This window comes from Aquarana catesbeiana, linkage group LG01, assembly GCF_042186555.1.
Source record: "Aquarana catesbeiana isolate 2022-GZ linkage group LG01, ASM4218655v1, whole genome shotgun sequence".
Classification (NCBI taxonomy): domain Eukaryota; kingdom Metazoa; phylum Chordata; class Amphibia; order Anura; family Ranidae; genus Aquarana; species Aquarana catesbeiana.
The window spans coordinates 79,732,018-79,752,795 of NC_133324.1; the positions used below are offsets into that span (position 1 = coordinate 79,732,018).

A 20,778-nucleotide genomic window follows, 5' to 3' on the forward strand; every position below is an offset into this window, starting at 1 on the left:
CATCAGTCCAGAGTTTGACAGCCCTCCAGGGAAGATCTACACTGATTAAGACAATGACATGGGGGAAAGGAATCAATTCCTCTAAAAATAGAGTTGACTGATTAGAGCTTTTTATAAATAGTAATTAAATCATTTAATGGAATATAGCAAGGGAAATCAGAGCTTTGGGAATACTGATTAACATTAGCTTATCTGCAGCATTAAAGGATATCTCCAAGATATGTATATCTGCATTCATAAAGTAGTTAGACCCCCTTCACTTTTTTCCATTTTTTTATGTTGCAGCCTGATACTACAGTTGTTTAAATTCATTTTTTTTTCTCATTATTCTACACTCAGTACCCCATAATGACAAATTGAAGAGAATTTTAGAAACTTATGTCTCTAATGTATGAAAAAGGAAAAACTGAAATATCACATTGGCATAGGTATTCAGACCCTTTGCAACAAAACTTGAAATTTAGCTCAGGTGCCTCTCATTTCTTTTGATCGTTGCTGAGATGTTTCTACACCTTGATTGGAATTCACCTTTGGTAAACTACATTGATTGGACATGATTTGGAAGGGCGCACACCTTTCTATAAAATGCCTCACAGCTGACAATGCATACTATATCAGAGCAAAAGCCACAAGGTCAAAGGAACTGCCTGCAGAGCTCAGAGACAGGATTATTGCTAGGCACAGATGTGGGAAGACTACAAAAACATTTCTGCTGCACTGAAGGATCCCAAGAGCACAGTGGCCTGCATAATTCTCAAATGGAAGAAGTTTAGCATAACAAGGACTCTTCCAAGAGCTGCTTGCCCGGCCAAACTATTGGGGGAGAAGGGCCTTAGCAAGAGAGGTGACCAAGAACCCGATTGTCACTCTGACTGAGCTTCAGAGATCCTGCATGAAGATGGGATAAAGTTCCAGAAGGACAACCATCACTTTAACACTCTACCAATCAGGGCTTTATGGCAGAGTGGCTAGATGGAAGCCTCTCCTAAGTGCAAAACACATGGTAGCCCACTTGGAGTTTCTAAAAAAGCACCTGAAGGGCTCTCAAACTGTGATGAACAAGATCCTTTGGTCTGATGAAACCAAGACTTAACAGTTTAGCCTCAATTTTAAACATCATGTCTGGAGGAAACCACCTGCCCAATACTATCTGAAAAACATCCCCACAGCATGATGCTGCCACCACCATGCTTCACTGTGGGGATGTTTTTCAGCAGCAAGGGCAGGGAGACTGCTCAGGGTTGAAGGAAAGCCGAATGGAGCAAAGTACAAAGATATCCTCAATAAAAAACTGTTCCACAGCACTCAGGACCTCAGGTTCACCTTCCAGCTCGACAACGATCCTAAGCACACAATCTAGACAACACAGGAGTGGCTTAGGGACAACTCTGTGAATGTCCTAAATTGGCCCAGCCAGAGCCTTGACTTGAACCTTATTTACCATCTCTGAAGAGACCTGAAAATGGCTGTCCATGGACAGACCCCATTCAACCTGACTGAGCTTGAGGATTTGCAAGGAAAAATGTCAGAAATTCCCCCAATCCAGGTGTGTAAAGCTTGTTGCGTCATACCCAAAACAAAACTCAAAGCTCTAATCGCTGCCAATGGTGCTTGAAAAAAAGATCGAGTAAAGGGTCTGAATACCTAAGTACATGTCATATTTCTGTTTTTTTCTTTTTATAAATTCAAAGACATTTGTAAAATTCTGTTTTCTAAATTCTGTTATTGTGCAAACCTCTGCAGTCCAAAGCACAGATCGGTTGCTGACGTTCAACCAAGCTCATTAAGGCCAGCTGCAGGTAGAAACTTCACTCTGGAACCCAGCTACTATATAGAGAGGTACAAAATACAGCTTCAGCCTGAACTCCTCCTGGCTATGCTCCTCTAACATGTTTTGCCCAGGCTGAAGATGTATCCTTACCACTCTATATGGCGGCTAGGTCCTGGTGTGCGGCATCTCCACCTTCTGTCTTCTGAATTATTTTATACTGCCTCACATGCAAGTAATTGAAGGCCCATTTACACTCTGCGTTGTGACAACACATGCAAAAATGCACGCGTTAATGCGTGTTGCTACACAACATGGCAATTCACTTGCTCTTGATGTGGTGCCATTTATTGTGAGTGGCACTCCAATGCACTGTACAGTAGAGTGCAACACATGATGCACAACAGTGCATTTTGAAAAGAGACTCACAATTTTTCATCTGTTGTGGTGCCGTGGCAGCCCATTCATGCCATAAAACCTGTTAACGAGTCCTAATAGAATTTAGCATTGGACATATGATTCTACATATAAAGCACTGCAGAGTTCAATCTTTAGTGTACAGTACCACATAAAAGACAAGAAACATTTGTGTACTATTTCTGCAGTTGTAAACATAAGTTATATATTGCCTAGAACAGACAGTTAGGGCTCATGTGCCTGGACTTGTTTGCCTTTGAGTTGTTTTTTCTTCAAATGCAACTCAAGTTGCTCAAAAAGCATCTCAAAGCATCCCAGAAGCACCTGAGAACTGGAAATGGAGCAAAAACAATTGTTAGGCTATTTACTGTACTGGTTTAATGTTTTTAATTGATTTGAAAATGGAAAATACACCATTTGGCCAATAGATGGCCCTAAGTGTCATAGAAATTTTCTGTGATACTAAGCAACATCTAGTGGCCAAATGCAGTATTTTCCTTTTAAAATCAATGAAAAACATTTAAATAGCACAGAAAAAAGCCTAACATAATATGTTTTTTCCCCTATTGATACAGAACGAATGTACATACACTATATTGTCAAAGGTATGGTGACGCCCGCCTTTACACACACATGAACTTTAATGGCATCCCAGTCTTAGTTCATAGGGTTCAATATTGAGTTGGCCCACCCTTTGCAGCTATAACAGCTTCAACTCTTCCGGGAAGGCCGTCCACAAGGTTTAGCAGTGTGTCTATGGGAATGTTTGACCATTCTTCCAGAAGCGCATTTGTGAGGTCAGGCACTGATGTTGGACGAGAAGGCCTGGTGGGCCAACTCAATATTGAACCCTACAGACCAAGACTGGGATGCCATTAAAGTTCATGTCCGTGTAAAGGCAGGTGTCCCAATACCTTTGACGGTATAGTGTATGTTTTGGGTGAAATGCAATGCAAATATTTTCATAAATGTACCCCTTAGGCCAACACATGTAACCCATATGCAAACCTGTAATTTTGTATAACTTTGAAAGCTACAAGTCACTGCCCATGGAGAAGCATTAATGGTTAATTTGAACTTTTTCAGAGAATAGCCTATGCAGTCAAGGTGCCTCAAGGGGCAGATATTAAAAAACTCTGAAGCTCGATAAAATGTTCATTACTTTTATTGTCACACCTGTATTTGGGTCTCCACTTCTATGATTAAGCCATGTTGACATGTAAGAGAGGCGTGACCTAAGGGCAGAGACTATGTCAACAGCCAGCTATACACAATAAACTTATCAGTGGGCTTTGCATGGAGTGCGGCATCATTATTCGATTTTGCTATAGGTATTGAGCTAGAAGAGCTCTTGTGACCGGCATCCACAGCCATGGACTTCCCAAGTGGCTGCTTTAGGGGCTTGGAGTGGTGTAGGTTTTCTTTTGGTACCCCCCAGAAGCCTGGCTGAAAAACGTGCAGCTAGCAATCTCCAAGCGTACGTCATTCTTGTCTAAGCAAGAATTAGGTAAGTTGGGGCAGGCGTCTATTAACAAAAGTACCCTCTCCCTGAAATAACACTGCAAATGTGTTTTCAAGGCAGGCTTTAAGAGAGGCCGAGCGGTACTTTCACTTTTGAGTGAAGATCCTGTAGCGCCGAATCGACTTTATAATGGCAATGTAAGCTACAAAATAACCAATCATGATAAAAGAGACTTGGCAGCCTGTATGGTATTATGAAATATTTGACCCATCATCTTCTGTATTTCCTCCAGCACCTATCGTAATGGATCTTTCAATGTTTTATTTGTACAAATGGAAAGTAAATGGTGCACTCGTATTGTATACTAGAGTGTTTTATCGAGCAACGCTTTCATATCAAGTCCCGGATACAATGCTTTATTAAGAATAGCCTAAGGCAGTGAGTGTTACTGATTTCATGGCTTGTGATCCTTGAAATGTAGTATTGAAGTGTCTTATAATGAAATATTTGAAAAGGTTACTTGTAGGAATTCTTTGTAGCGCACCACCAAGACTATGTTCAACTACTAATAGGCAATTCTCCATACACATTCTACTGAGTTATTTCAATAAGAAGAAGCACTGAGCAGTGACAGAAGTATAGTGATCCATAGCAGAAAATCAGATATCTATTTATTGCAATTGTATCAGTAAAAAATGAAATTTTGAAGAGGTGCAAAGGCTTGCTATATAAACTGTATATTTGCAATGAAAGTTTAAAGGGTTAGTTCACCTTTTCAGAATAAATGAAAAGCTGAACTAACACACTACACCCCCCTCCTTCCCCTGTAACGGTACTTACAAATGTGGGTGATGAGCTGTCGCTGCCCATGCAGCCGATATAGTGGTTTGGGGATTTTAAATCCTTATTCCCCCTTCTTTCTGTAGGGTTTCCAGGACAGATAAGAGCTGTTCAGGTTGGTCAGCGCCACCATGTGACTTCTTTGACCAATTGCTTTGACCAAGTGCTCACATACCACAGTGGCAATGCTTTGCTTTGCACCCTTGGCAACATCTAACTTTTTTTGGCCAGTTGGACCAGCAGTAGAGCCACTGAACTTCAACTAATTGGGGGGGGGGGTGCATATAGCCTCTTCACAACTTCATGCAATACACAGAGTTGCGGCATTTCGATACACATTTACGTGGTTAAAACAGGCAGTCAGGAGGCATCATTGCTTTCTCACCACTTGTCAAACATCTCTGAAAAGTGATTTAGAGGCACAGCAATTTAGCTGCACGTGTAAACCTAGCCTTAGAGCTCCTAAAAAACTCAATGAAAGAACTTATATACACAGATGAAAAAAATATTTTAAAGGAAAAGTAGGGCCAAAGCTCTTTTGACCTACTTTTCCTGTGGGTCACAGGAGCGCACTTAATTCAGCACTTCTGTGACCTTTTTTCAGTTGTCGGCGGGCTAAAGTCTGCTGTCAGCTGATGTCACTCAGCTGGTCCAGATGGGATGCCTGACCAGAAGCTGGCCTAGCCTCTCAGCATGCCACTGAGAGCCTGAGCCAGCTGATCCTGCCCCTCCTCAGCCCAGTGCTCCAGTAAGGGGGCAAAGCAGATAGTTGGTGACTGACAGGTAACAGCTCTCTGCTCATTGAAAACTGAGAACTGAGTGATCAACGGTCTTTGATTGCTCGGTTCTCGGTCTTAGAGGCACAGGGGGACAGCTGCAACATTGGACCAATATTGCATCCACCTAGGTGATGATGATTGTTTGTTTTTAAATCCTGCACCTCTCTTTTAAAGCTGCTGAACCTGACAAAGCATTTGCATTTTTGTTTTTCTATTTCTGAAATGTACAGTACATATCTTTATCACAAACCACAGCCTGTCTAGCAAGGGAGGCAACCTGGCCTTTCTTCTCTGCAGTTTCACTTTCACTTACAGCCCCCCCCCCACCTCAATAGTGTGGCAATGATGAGCTCCTCGCTGTCACTTTGCTCTCTCTCCTCCTATTGGCATGCTTTTTAGCAGATAAATTAATTTCAGAGATGTATTTAGCAGCTTGGCTGGAGTTCAGCTGTATGTTTCAGCCCTTCAGTGATCCTAGTTGAAGCTCATCTTTGTTCATTCAACTCCCATGCCTCCCTGCTAACTCTTGATGTCCTTGCATCACAAGTTAGCACCTCAGGAGACCACGCAGTGATAGTGAGAGATATTAATGTTATGAAATGTGCTAAAAGGGAATATTTTGCTTCTGGAAATTGGCACAGATGGATTGGAAATCTTTCTTCACAAACATACACATGCCTGCGCAGCGATGTGCTCATGCAATAAAAATATGCTCCGACTTACTCAGGATTGTTGCATTTCCTTTCTGCACTCTGCACTCCAGCACCACATGTTCTTGTACAGTGTGTCCATGTTGTCCAAGAACCCCAAGCTCCATGTACAGTGTCTGGTTGTTTGCCAACGTTAACACATGCACCACTGATGCACCACTGAAACAATAACCATTGTTCATTAGCTACAGAATATAATAAACATACACTGAGCAAAATTAAAAAAGCAACACTTTTGTGTTTGCCCCTATTTATCATGAGCTTAACTCAAAGATCTACGACTTTTTCTATGTACACAAAAGGCCTATTTCTCTCAAATATTGTTCACAAATCTGTCTAAATCTGTGTTAGTGAGCACTTCTCCTTTGCCGAGATAATTCATCCACCTCACAGGTGTGGCATATCCAGATGCTGATTAGACAGCATGATTATTGCACAGGTGTGCCTTAGGCTGGCCTCAGTAAAAGGCCACTGTAAAATTTGCAGTTTTATTGTATTGGGGGTTCCGGGGGATCCGAAAATCAGTCAGTATCTGGTGTGACCACCATTTGCCTCACATCTCCTTTGCATAGAGTTGATCAGGTTGTTGATTGGGGCCTGTGGAATGTTGGTCCATTCCTCTTCAATGGCTGTGCAAAGTTGCTGGATATTGGCAGGAACCGGAACACGCTGTCTTATACAGCGATCCAGAGCATCCCAAACATGCTCAATGGGTGACATATCCGGTGAGTGTGCTGGCCATGCAAGAACTGGGATGTTTTCAGCTTCCAGGAATTGTGTACAGATCCTTGCAACATGTGGCCCTGTATTATCATGCTGCAACATGAGGTGATGGTCGTGGATGAATGGCACAACAGTGGGCCTCAGGATCTTGTCAAAGTATCTCTGTGCACTCAAAATGCCATCAATAAAATGCATCTGTGTCCGCTGGCCTTAGCATACACCTGCCCATACTATAACCCCACCGCCACCATGGGCCACTTGATTCACAATCTTGAGATCAGCAAACCGCTCACCCACACGATGCCATACACGCTGTCTGCCATCTGCCCTGTACAGTGAAAACCAGGATTAATCCGTGAAGAGAACACCTCTCCAAAGTGCCAGACAAGATCAAATGTGAGCATTTGCCCACTCAAGTCGGTTACGACGACGAACTGCAGTCAGGTTGAGACCCCGATGAAGACGATGAGCATGCAGATGAGCTTCCCTGAGATGGTTTCTAGTAGTTTGTGCAGAAATTCTTTGGTTATGCAAACCGATTGTTGCAGCAGGCTGGTCTCAGACGATCTTGGAGGTGAAGATGCTGGATGTGGAGGTCCTGGGCTGGTGTGGTTATATGTGGTTTGCGGTTGTGAGGCCAGTTGGATGCACTGCCAAATTCTCTGAAACGCCTTTGGAGACGGCTTATGGTAGAGAAATGAACATTCAATTCAAGGGCAACAGCTCTGGTGGACATTCCTGCAGTCAGCATGCCAATTGCACACTCCTTCAAAACTTGTGACGTCTGTGGCATTGTGCTGTGTGATACAACTGCACATTTTAGATTGGCTTTTTATTGTGGCCAGCCTAAGGCACACCTGTGCAATAATCATGCTGTCTAATTAGCATCTTGATATGCCACACCTGTCAGGTGGATGGATTATCTTGGCAAAGAAGGAGTGCTCCCTAACACAGATTTAGACAGGTTTGTGAACAATATTTGAGAGAAATAGGCCTTTTGTGTGCATAGAAAAAGTCGTTGATCTTTGAGTTCAGCTCATGATAAATAGGGGCAAACACAAAAGTGTTGCGTTTATAATTTTGCTCAGTTTATAAAGAGAGAGAGAAGGTATAACCCATCAGGTTATGGTGAGGTAGGCCGAAATGAGCCATAAAGCTCTCCACTCAATCAGCACATTAGTGCCTTCCTTAATTAAAAAGGTATCTACTTGTCTTACTTCCACTACAAATACCAAAAATAAAGAGGTTGTTCCTCATTTTCAGACAGTGAGAATGTAGACCAATCATTTCTGTCTTATGGACAACTGTAAATTCAGAACCACAGGTGCACAGAATAAACAGCCTAATATGGAGTCATTTATATCAACCTTCATACAGCTGTTACAGACTTGCTGGCCTCTATCAGTGTAGTACATGGAAACAATAGCTTCTATGGAGTAGGGCTTAAGGAGCAATGAGAAGGTATAACTCTACAGGTTATGATAGAATTGGCCAGTAGAGTGACAAAACAGAAGGTATATACCTCTCTTGTTACCATATTAACCCCCCCCCCCCAAAAAAAAAAAAAAAAAAAAAAAATAAGAGGTTTATTCCTCATTATATGATAATGGTCAGAGCCAATTTGATTAAAAAATGATGTCAAGTGATTTGTTTTGGAAGACCATTAGAGTCCAAGATAACTTTGGCCTTACCGTAAGTCATAAGGATATTATGGACTTTGGCTGCTCATTTAGCTACCTTATAATTCAGTAACATACATTAACTAAGATCCCCAACAGGACAATCGTCTGTTCCGTGCATGTTGGCTGACCTTCCTTTTTTTTAATCATTAAGCTTTTATTTAATTTTCCAAGTAATAGAATACAAATTCATGTAAATGTATAGCATCAGTCATTCAATAACATTTGTGCTAAACAAATCATTTGGTTAAAAGAAACAGCAAAATAAAACAAAACAAGATACTTCCGTGAATCGAATTATATCTAAGGTATAATGGTAATAGTCAACAATATAATATTAATTACAAGATATTAATCTTCGCTTACCCCACACGGGTTCAAGCTCTAAGCAGAGATCAATTATTAAACATTTATAGTGAATAATTTAGAGGTAACTTATTCTTGAACTTCAGGATACATTCGAAGGTTATGTTATAATATCCAAAATGAATTAATTAAAGATTACCGGTTTGTAAATAATGAGAGGCTCTAGGGTGAGCAATCCAGTCTTGCCATTCCTTTTTGAATGTAGTCATATGATAATTTTTATAGGCCAACATCAATTCATATTGTGCTTGTATATTTAATCTAATAATAACAGTGGTTAAGTTTGGAGCTTCACAGGATTTCCATAGTGTGGACATTGAGATTCTAGCAGCAATTAGTATGTGGGTTACTATTGTTCTAAACATACTCGGATAGGAATCTAAATTTATTCCTAGGAGGGCCATTGCTGGAGTAAGTTCAATAAGATTACCAGTAAGATCTGCTATAAATTTGGATATGGTTTTCCAAAAACTTTGCAAATTCTTACAACTCCAGAGGGTGTGGTGTAGATTTCCTATGTGTTCATTACATCTCCAGCATAAGGGTGAAGAAGAAGGATACATTTTAGATAGTTTATAAGGTGTAAGATACCATCTGTTCAGTATTTTTTGGGAATTGTCCCACTCCCAATGCTCTATGCAAGAAGAGGCCTTTTTAGAAATTAATATCGCTTTCCTCCATTGTTCTCCTGTATAGATCTGCAATAAATCCTTTTCCCATTTTATCATATGAGGGCTTTTGTATTCTAAAGGATATTCAGAGAGGAGATCATAGAATAGTGAAATCCCTTTCCTCTTTTGATTCCTACGGTTAGATAAAAATTCCCAGACAGTTGAAAAAAAATTCTATCTTATCATTTGGATTAAATTTTTTTAAGCGGGAGCATTTTTCAATTTTACCCGAAACCATTGTTTTATAAATTTGAGGGTAAAGCCTTATACATATTGTAACCATGTATAATCCAATCTCTTGTCTTAATGCGGATTTTACAATAATCTACTATTCTCACAGGGACATATAATAAAGATTTATCAGTCCAACTTTTAGTTTTGGACAGGATATGTTTCCATGCCATTAAAGTGGCTTTAATACTGAGTAAGTTGGGAATATTAATTTTTTTTTAGAGAATAGGAAGCCAGCAATAACGCATACATATCGTGTCCCAAAATTACTTCTCGTTCGATATCGGCCCATAATTTATCCTCCGAAGAGGGGAACCAATGCTTCATCTGGTCCATTAAGGACGCATAATAGTAGTTTCTTATGTTTTGTTGGCTGAAATTCCTATACTTCTTCTTTCCTTCTACTTTGAGTTTATCTCTTCAGCTTGAGAGTCAGGACTTAAAGACACAGCCCATCCCATTCATAAGAATGGGTAACAAAACGCAATGTAATGGAGAGCTCTCCATTCTAAATAGAGCCCTAAGACTCAGACAAAAAAAGTAAAGCTAAACACGGAGCAAATATAAACCTTTTAAAAGCAAGATCGTGCAAATAAGTTCACAGTTCATATGCCTGGGGGGAGGGGGGTTGTCGGGGGGTCACACTCACACACTCACTTTTTTATCTTTAAATAATATGATATAAAATTCACCTTATTATCTCCACATCTGGTCCCATCTGCTGTGGCATCAAGCTTGGAGCGGCATGAATTTTTTACTGAACACCAAAGAGTCTGGCAAACATTCTGTGAATGAGATAAATAAAAAGCAAACAATTTTAAGTTATTGTTGTTATTTTTATTATATTCGTGAAGAAATACAGTAGATTATCACCACCATGCTACTAGAATAGTGCAGGCAAATTTACTGGCTCATGGTAAAATGAGTCTTGAATCTGGGTCATAAGTTAATTGCAGGTCAGGCTGGATAACTCACACAGGCAGGTCTCTGGTGCCTCCCCCTGATTCTGTAAGTTAGGAGAAACGTCTATAAGTTAGTGAGTGGATGCCAGGAGGGTTGATCTGCATACTTAGGGGAACTTGGTCAATCCTTTAGGCAGTGGACCTGGCATGGTGGCTGAGCCAGCCCTTAAATATGGATAAGTCATGCCAGCAGGGGAGTCGGTGGAAGATGGGGTGCTGAGGAGACTGTCAGTGGCCCTGCCGGGGGGCGGGTTGGGGGTGGGAAAGGCTCTGTCTCGGGAGGATCCTGACAGCAGTTTAAAAGGGATCTTATCTAAAGAGCAGCAGGGAGCAAGGAGGACAGTTTGAGTACATCAGCACAGTCGAGGACTTACAAGGAGAAAGACTGCCACATGTAGCAAGCCTTTCTGGAAGACAGCGTTGTGCTTAAATCTGTCCTTTCCCTTGCCCTGGGAGATCTTTAGCAGCAGCTGAGTAAGCTGGTGAAGAAGCAGCCAGGTGGACTGGTAGTTCATGCAGTCAGTAGAACTGGGATCAGTGTCTACAGTAGAGTTGGAGATACTCATGTGCGCAACCAACAACACTTTGCACTGCTTTCTAAGGGACTAAAAGTTCCTAGTCCTTAAGGGCTTTTGCATTTTTATCTTCAGAGACTGTCAGAGTCCGGAAAGGAGGACAGTTCAAGACCTTGTACATAGGAAGAAAGTTGTCCCTGGTTTTTGTCCTTTGAGTCAAGGTGGGCATCCCATATTTCCCTTCACCCCATCCATATTGTTACCCCTAATAAACATAAAAGGCCAAGGCCAAGGGACTGACTTCTTGTGTTTGGATGTAAGTAGAGAATGTGTGTTGCCTGGCTGTGCAGGAGTAGGGGAGCCAGTTGCTAGCGGCTCCTGCGGGAGTAGTGCTGTATGTATACTGTATATCAAAAAAAAATTTTGAAAAATGTTTTTTTACTACACGCATCTACATAATCACCAAAGGGTAACAATTCCATTGATACATTATAAGTATAATTTCTCTTTTTGTGTCCATTTGAAAATGGGCTAAGTTTCACAAAAGCGTGGGGTACCTAACAAGGAGTTGCAGCAGCAATGAGAGCTCACTACTAAATAACTATATACTGTTGAGTCAACCAGAGAGCCACAATTTCCGGGTATACTTTAATCCATGTTAGACCTAATTTAAAGGTAATGCAACCCTAACCCATAAAAATGCTTAAAGCAAAAATGCTTTTAGTCTGCCTAAACCACGATTTTTTATATCTAGAATTCTTTGGATGCAGATATTATACGCATTATTAACCTTTAGCACATGAATGTCACATTATACATGCTAACCTCAATAAATGTATGCATTGATTTTGATCATTCCAGCTGTATGCACGTTCATTCTTCTAGTGCACTTTGTCTCTGATGGTTATTCTTTGTTTCAGGTAGATCTTTAGTTTTTAAATATTTTTTTTTTATCTCAATTTATGTTAGATCAAGTAATAATTTTACATCAAAGGGCAATAGCCCACAGACCTTTTTTCCCCAGATCTTATTGCAATTTTATAATTTCACGATCATCTAATTCCTTTAATTGTATCAAGATTAATCTCACACATTATTCCAAATTATTTTCCCATTTTGATTCTGATATTATATCTCCAATACTTGGGAAGACCTGGATTTGCAAACCACTTGGAACAATGTCCTCCTTAAGGCTGGGTTCACATATGAACCGCATGCGGCTCACAGCAGGGATCCGGTGCATCCTGGTGCACCGTTTCAGGTCCAATTTCAGCCCGAATGTTGGGCTGAATTTGGACCTGAAATGGACCAAAAGACGCAAAGCATTTTTGTGCAAAACGCACCGGACCTGCTGCAGGGATATGTGAACTGGCTCCATAGAGAGCCAGTCAAAATCTCTTGCTATTGCGAATTCACAATGGTGTGAACCCATACTTACATGTTATTTTCAATAAATCATATGCAGCCATAGCCCTAACTTTTTTCCTATCAACCATTTACCTTATTAATGAATATAATCAATTCTCTATTCCTCTTCCTCCTTACCTCTTCTTCTCTCTCTTTAAGGGAATTAAATCATCTCTCTTTCTCTCCTTTAAGGTTATTAAATCCTGTTACACAATAATATTTTTAAATAAGGAAAGAAATCTCCTTGTGGTCTTCCCATTTTATTTCTTATTTTATTATACCAGGAACAGGAATGTAAAACACCGAGATGCAACAAAAAAAATGTCTTCCTTTATTAAAAAAGACAACAGGAACAAATCCTTTTGTGACATATTTCACCCTAGACACAGTACTTTCTTTGAGATTGCTGTGCCTAACACAAAACATGTCAGAATAGAACTTGTTCCTGCTGGGTATTTTATTAAAGGAAGAATACCCTGTGTGTGGCATCCCTGTTACTGGTACAATTGATTGCTTTGGTGGAGACATGCCAAGTCAACACCTAAGAAGTGATTGTGGAGTGAGCGGCCTGATCTTTTCTGGAGTGGCAAGTGAAATATTGGCATTTTCCATTTTGTCAGTGATTTTTCCTGAACTAGTGAAAATTATTTTGCCACTACTACCAATAAATTTCTAAATAAAGCCTTTTGTTCTCACTGCTTGTAGGAGGAAGAAAACAATTCCTGCAGTGAGTGCGAGGGTGTATGTTACAGTTAAACTGTTGATGAATACCATTCGATACACCTTCTACTCTTGCCATCTCCCAGCATTTATTCATATACAACAATAGTCACATTGTATATTGCTTGGTTACTTCCAGCCAGGTTTCCAAAAGAAACATTCTCTTGTTTACACCAATTAAAACATACTTAGCAAATTTTAATATAATCCCAACTCCCCACAGATCATTCCACTTCCTTTTATATATTTGTCTATTTACTTTCCGGTTATTTTGTCTTTTATATAGTTTACAAGCAGCTATCTAGATTTCCAACCGATCTTATAATATAAAGTCTTGTTTAACTACCACGTCTAGGAAAAATAAAATAATATATGCCAAGAATGCGTGGGTGTATGTTACAGATAAACTATTGATGAATACCATTTGATACACCTTGTACACCTCCCAGCATGTATTCATATACAATAGTCACGATGTATATTGCTTAAATACTACCACAGGTTTCAGAAGATATAAAACATTATTTTATTTATACCAGCTAAAACTTACTTTAAAACATTCCCATGTAATCTCAAAGCCCCATAGATGATTCTCTTTCCTTCTATAATTGTCCATGTACTTTCTGGTCTAGTTTGACTTCTTATAGTTGACAGATAGATAGCTGATTGAGGGATAATTTGCAAAACTCAATATACAATGATCAAAATATGGAACAGTAGGTTTGCGTAAAAAATGTACACAAGTTTCCAAAAAAAATGAATTTTAGATAAATGTGGCAAAAATAACCCAGTTATCTCGGGTCCCTCTTTGCTGCTCCTGGCCCCTCCCTCCTATCGAGTGCCCCCACAGCCAGCAGCTCTCTATGGGGGCACCCGCACCGAGTCAGAGCTCCGTATATTCATTCTGAGATGGACCACCAACCCGGCCCTGCCCCCCCTCTCCCCAGATTGGCTGACTGACTTTGATTGACAGCCACGGGAGCCAATGGCACTGCTGCTGTGTCTCAGCCACTCAGGAGGAGTATCCCAGATGGATTAGACACTCATGGACATCGCTGGAGAGAGATGGGGCTCAGGCAAGTAAAAAGAGTGTGCTGGGGGGGTTGCTACACAGAAAAGGTTTTTTATCTTGATGCATAGAATGCATTAAGATAAAAAACCTTCTGCCTTTACAACTCCTTTAACATTGCCAAAAGATGGGAATGTACTAATGCCCCCAATCTGTGTGACTGATAAATATAGATAGACAATGTCTGTATAAAACATTAGTAGCATACAGGCTTGGTAATCAGGACAACTAGTGAATGTGCCTGTTCAATAATGTTTTAATTTATTGTAGGACATTTAAAGTAGTATAAAACCCTCATTGCAGAGGTGTAACTAGAACCTTCAGGGCCCTGATGCAAGAAACCATGAAGGGTAGCACTGACCCCCGGCCGGGGCCCTTCCCCCCGAGCCTGAGGCCCCTCCCTATGATCCTGGCGGCATGAGGTGACACCCTGGTGGCACCCGGTGCAACCCTGGCTTCGATCGTTTTTTAATTTTTATTTATTTATTTTTTCCTTTTATTAAACTTTTTTTTAGGAGCCCTGTTAGTGGGCTTTGTTGAAATATCAGGGGTCTAAGCAGAACCCCCAGATGTTTCACCATTGAGACAGTGAAAGGAGATTAATCTCCACCTCTGCAGCCTCAGCTGCACTAAATTAATAGACATATATACAGTGGGGCCGGAAAGTATTCAGACCCCCTGAAATTTTTCACTCTTTGTTATATTGCAGCCATTTGCTAAAATCATTTAAGTTCATTTTTTTTCCTCATTAATGTACACACAGCACCCCATATTGACAGAAAAACACAGAATTCTTGACATTTTTGCAGATTTATTAAAAAAGAAAAACTGAAATATCACATGGTCCTAAGTATGCAGATCCTTTGCTGTGACACTCATATATTTAACTCGGGTGCTGTCCATTTCTTCTGATCATCCTTGAGATGGTTCTACAACTTCATTTGAGTCCAGCTGTGTTTGATTATACTGATTGGACTTGATTAGGAAAGCCACACACCTGTCTATATAAGACCTTACAGCTCACACTGCATGTCAGAGCAAATGAGAATCATAAGGTCAAAGGAACTGCCTGAAGAGCTCAGAGACAGAATTGTGGCAAGGCACAGATCTGGCCAAGAAAATTTCTGCTGCACTTAAGGTTCCTAAGAGCACAGTGCCCTCCATAATCCTTAAATGGAAGACGTTTGGGATGACCAGAACCCTTCCTAGAGCTGGCCATCTGGCCAAACTGAGCCATCGAGGGAGAAAAGCCTTGGTGAGAGAGGTAAAGAAGAACCCCAAGATCACTGTGGCTGAGCTCCAGAGATGCAGTCGGGAGATGGAAGAAAGTTGTAGAAAGTCAATCATCACTGCAGCCCTCCACCAGTTGGGGCTTTATGGCAGAGTAGCCCGACGGAAGCCTCTCCTCAGTGCAAGACACATGAAAGCCCGCATGGGCTGAAGGACTCCAAGATGGTGAGAAATAAGATTCTCTGGTCTGATGAGACCAAGATAGAACTTTTTGGCCTTAATTCTAAGTGGTATGTGTGGAGAAAACCAGGCACTGCTCATCACCTGTCCAATACAGTCCCAACAGTGAAGCATGGTGGTGGCAGCATCATGCTGTGGGAGTGTTTTTCAGCTGCAGGGACAGGACGACTGGTTTTAATCGAGGGAAAGATGAATGCGGCCAAGTACAGGGATATCCTGGATGAAAACCTCCAGAGTGCTCAGGACCTCAGACTGGGCTGAAGGTTTACCTTCCAACAAGACAATGACCCTAAACACACAGCTAAAATAACGAAGGAGTGGCTTCACAACAACTCCGTGACTGTTTTTGAATGGCCCAGCCAGAGCCCTGACTTAAACCCAATTGAGCATCTCTGGAGAGACCTAAAAATGTCTGTCCACCAACGTTTACCATTCAACCTGACAGAACTGGAGAGGATCTGCAAGGAGGAATGGCAGAGGATCCCCAAATCCAGGTATGAAAAACTTGTTGCATCTTTCCCAAAAAGACTCATTGCTATATTAGATCAAAAGGGTGCTTCTACTAAATACTGAGCAAATGGTCTGAATACTTAGGACCATGTGATATTTCAGTTTTTCTTTATTAATAAATCTGCAAAAATGTCAACAATTCTGTGTTTTTCTGTCAATATGGTGTGCTGTGTGTACATTAATGAGGAAAAAAATGAACTTAAATGATTTTAGCAAATGGCTGCAATATAACAAAAAGGGAAAAATTTAAGGGGGTCTGAATACTTTCCGTCCCCACTGTGGCTCTTTACAGAGCTTCCCGTTCATTCAAAAACTGAAGCATAGTAAACACATTTACTATATTTTAGTTATAAATGGACAGTACTAATCACTCACTGTGTCCATGCAGAAAAGGAAGGGCCCAGTAAATGACATTTACCAGCCCCTTTCCTGCTCTCCATCCTGACACATCCCCTGCAGCAGCTGGGACAATAGAGAAGGGGGGAGCCAGCAGAGCTGTGGGGGATGAGGGGGTGTCAGGGGAGAACACAAGGGCCCAGGGGCAGCAGAAAGAAGAGGAAGCTGGACAGGAGGGGCAGCATATAGAGGAACCCATCCCCTCCATTTTCCTCCTGCAGCTGCTAAATTCCGGTCGACTTTCAGCAGCTGTGGGTGGAAAATGGAGGGGATCAGTTCCTCTATATGTAGGCCCTGCCCACGCTCCTATCCAGGTGTACAGGGGAGATTTTTGGACCCCCTGAAGCATGGGGATGGGTCACAATTGTGACCCCTGTGGTTATGCACCTGCCTTATCGTTTTACAACTTTCAGTGCTGCTGGCTCCTGCCCCTGTGCTGCTTTCTTGAACTTCTAGTCTTCATAGGTAAGAATTAACAATGGACAGCGCTGTCTCCAACCAGTCTATTAGCATGGAGAAGGAAGGAGAGGGTTGTCTGTTTCTATTGATGCACACGTAGGGAGAGAGAACTCTAGTCCCTGCTCAAATATATATACTCCTGAAGAAGCAGGCAACCGCAAAACATGTTGGGAGTCTGACAGCCTATACCAACCAAAAAACCCCTCTGGAGTAATTTCTCAGGTAGAGGTGGCTCCCTTGGTGGGGGTGAAGAAACCATCAAGAGGGATTTGTTTGTACTCCTTTGTTCTGTTGGACTGTTTTTATATATTGTAACTTGTATGCAAATAAAATTGATTGATTTTAACAAACCTTGTAATGTCCTTTGACGGTACCAAGAAAATCCTGCTGCCCCACTCTTTCCAATTTTTTCTTAAACTGGAACTTAGGTAAGAATTAAAAGCTGCATACTTTGTAAGTGATGAAAGTGTTTAAAAGCCTTTAACTTCTTTTTTGTGTATGCAGCACAGAGGCGAACAAGCACAGTAAATATCTGATACACATGAAATGTGAAATCAGAAGATAATCAAAATACATCCAATGGAGGTCTCAGAAAGTCTAGGAAGTCCTTAGCAGTTCATGAAAAGTATAGAAGAGCCATAAATGGATAAAAAACAAATCTAACCAGGTGCCTAAACAAGTCTTATAAGAACTCTTAGGTGTCCCTGGAGTAATTGATGCCTGACCTCCTGTGGCCAAACAGGAATACTTACACTGGTTGGTGACAGATTATATACAGTGACAACATTAGTTATGGTGACAGTTGTAGGATTTTATCAGGTGAGATATTTAGTATATTTCATATTGTATTAAGTGACTTTAGTCTGACATGACAGTTCTGAATAGTGACTGATGTGATTATGTGATAGATTTGGATACAGTGATACAGCTACTAGTGAGAGCAGAACTGTCAAGTATTTAGTGCAACCAACAGAGAAAAACCTCAAAGACAGAATTTGCAGAAAATTCAAAAAATAACCAGATTTTTTTCCCTCATTTTAGGATAGTGGGTGGAGTCATGCAAAACATTTTTGGCCATCATCAACTCATTGCGAAGAAACAATGGCTTCTACTTGGGGACAAACAAAAATTATAACCCAGTAGGTGATAGTAGTAAGGGCCAAAATGAACCAAAAAGCTCTCCAATGAACTGGTGGAAAACACAGCAGAGCCTTCTTAGGGGGTCACGCTGATGGGTCTTCCTCTCAAATGCATCTGTTTCAATGTATACATGCTTTTAAATGGAAAACATATGAAGCCTTTGACCAAAAAGGGCAGCATCTGACCTCATTTGCCTGCTACTCCAATGCACCTCAATAGGACTTGCTGAGTCCAAAGAAACATGGTGCAATGCAGGTCGACCTATCATGAAGTCAATGGTAGTTTGCTGACCTGTGTTTGATGTACGTTTTAAATATGTCACAACACAAGAAGACGATGCCATTGCACATAAGCCCTAATACAGAAGGTATTTACATGTCTCATTCTAATAAAAAGCCAAAAATAAGTGAATTATCTTCTGTGCCTCTTTGGCTAACTGTACATCCAGAACTGCTGCTCTTATTAATATAGAGCTATTTGTACCAAGCTTCATACATCTGCTTCAGGTTTGTTGGCCATTATCAGTGCACTGCATGGAATCAATGGTTCTATGGAGTAGGGCTTGTGGGCCAACAAAAAAGTCTAACCAGATTATGGCAGGAGGGAACAAAGGAAACCAAAAAGCCTCCACGGAACCAGTGCAAAGCACAGAAATACCTTCTTGGAAAAGAAAATATTACATGTCTCATTCCATTATAGATCCTAAAAATAGGGGGCTTATTTCCAAATTTAGTGGTTGATTCAGGTACATCTTTCTTTTATGTCTATTAGGGATGAGCCGAACACCCCCGGTTCGGTTCGCACCAGAACCTGCGAACGGACCGTAAATTCGCACGAACGTTAGAACCCCATTGACGTCTATGGGACTCGAACGTTCTAAATAAAAAGTGCTAATTTTAAAGGCTAATTTGCATGGTATTGTCCTAAAAAGGGTTTGGGGACCCGGGTCCTGCCCCAGGGGACATGTATCAATGCAAAAAAAACTTTTAAAAACAGGCCCTTTTTTCGGGAGCAGTGATTTTAATGATGCTTAAAGTTAAAAAAAAAAGTGAAATATTCCTTTAAATATCGTACCTGGGGGGTGTCTATAATATGCCTGTAAAGTGGCGCGTGTTTCCCGTGCTTAGAACAGTCCCTGCACAAAATGTCATTTTTAAAGGAAAAAAAGTCATTTAAAACTGCTTGCGGCTTTAATGTAATGTCGGGTCCTGGCAATATGGATGAAAATCAGTGAGACAAACAGCATGGGTACCCCCCAGTCCATTACCAGGCCCTTTGGGTCTTGTATGGAGATTAAAGGGAACCCTGCACCTAAATTAAAAAAAGGAAAGGCGTGGGTCCACCAGGCCCTATATACTCTGAACAGCAGTATACAGGCGGTGCAAACAAGACAGGGACTGTAGGTTTGTTGTTAAGTAGAATCTGTTTGTAATTTTGAACTGGTACATTTTTAACGTGTTTAGCTCCAGCCAAAAAATCTATTTTAAGCTTTTTGGAAAACATAGGGAAGGGTTATCACCCCTGTGACATTTGTTTTGCTGTCTGTGCTCCTCTTCAGAAGATTTCACCTCATTTTTTGTCCCAATGACAAATGTTTTTTGAAAATTTGGGGTTTTTTGTGAAACAAGGATTGGTGATAAAGCATCAGTGGAAAGGAGAAACGTTTTTCCCATATTAACTCTTACAGGAGAGAATTTCCCTTCCTAGGGGTAGATTTAATCTCACTACCTGTTGTCTCCTTCTGTTTGCAAGTAGGAGTCATTTGTAAGTTGGATGTTTGAAAGTAGGGGCCTTCCCTATATACTCAGCAGAAATTTGGGCCTTAGGTGTTGTTCTGGCCACAACACTGTAAGCCCTCACAGGGCCCTGCTGTGAAATATTAGATCAAAAATTGTAATTACATGCCCCTGTTGAACAGGGCCAGAAAAATTGGGCCTTAGGCACTGGTGGTGGCACCCAGAACCAAAAATGTTCTTACAAGCTATCAGCGTGATCATTGAGGAGGAAGAGGATAATTACTCAGGATAGTCACTCAGCATCAGCATAGGCAGTCTTTAAATTAGTAGTGGCATTTTGGAGGCGTGGTGGCGGAACAACCTCCAACACAACTGCACCTTGTCCTGCATCCTTCCCAGCTGCCAGCAGAGTCACCCAATGCGCGGTGAAACTTAGGTAACGTCCCTGTCCATGCCTGCTGGACCATGAGTCAACGGTAATATGCACCTTACCGCTGACCGCCCTGTCCAGCGAGGCCAAGACATTGCCTTCCACATGCCGGTAGAGAGCTGGAATCGCCTTCCGTGAGAAAAAGTGGCGTTTGGGTACCTGCCACTGAAGAACCGCACATTCCACAAACTCACGGAAGGGGGCAGAGTCTACCAACTGAAAAGGCAGCAGTTGAAGTGCTAGCAATTTTGCCAAGCTAGCATTCAACTGCTGGGCATGTGGATGGCTGGGAGTGAACTTCTTTCGGTGGTGCAGCAA

General features: G+C 41.2%; 1 protein-coding gene across 1 annotated transcript in view; it reads right to left on the reverse strand.

The window, feature by feature from the left end:
• The window catches only part of ADAMTS12 (ADAM metallopeptidase with thrombospondin type 1 motif 12), an 808,982-nt gene that overhangs the window by 230,602 nt on the left and 557,602 nt on the right, over window positions 1–20,778 (reverse strand). Inside the window, exons 10-11 of the mRNA XM_073620835.1 lie at window positions 10,339–10,431; window positions 5,990–6,135 (exon numbers count right to left, since the gene is read on the reverse strand). Of these exons, the coding sequence (XP_073476936.1) occupies window positions 5,990–6,135; window positions 10,339–10,431 (239 nt within the window). The remainder of the gene's footprint in view (window positions 1–5,989; window positions 6,136–10,338; window positions 10,432–20,778) is intronic.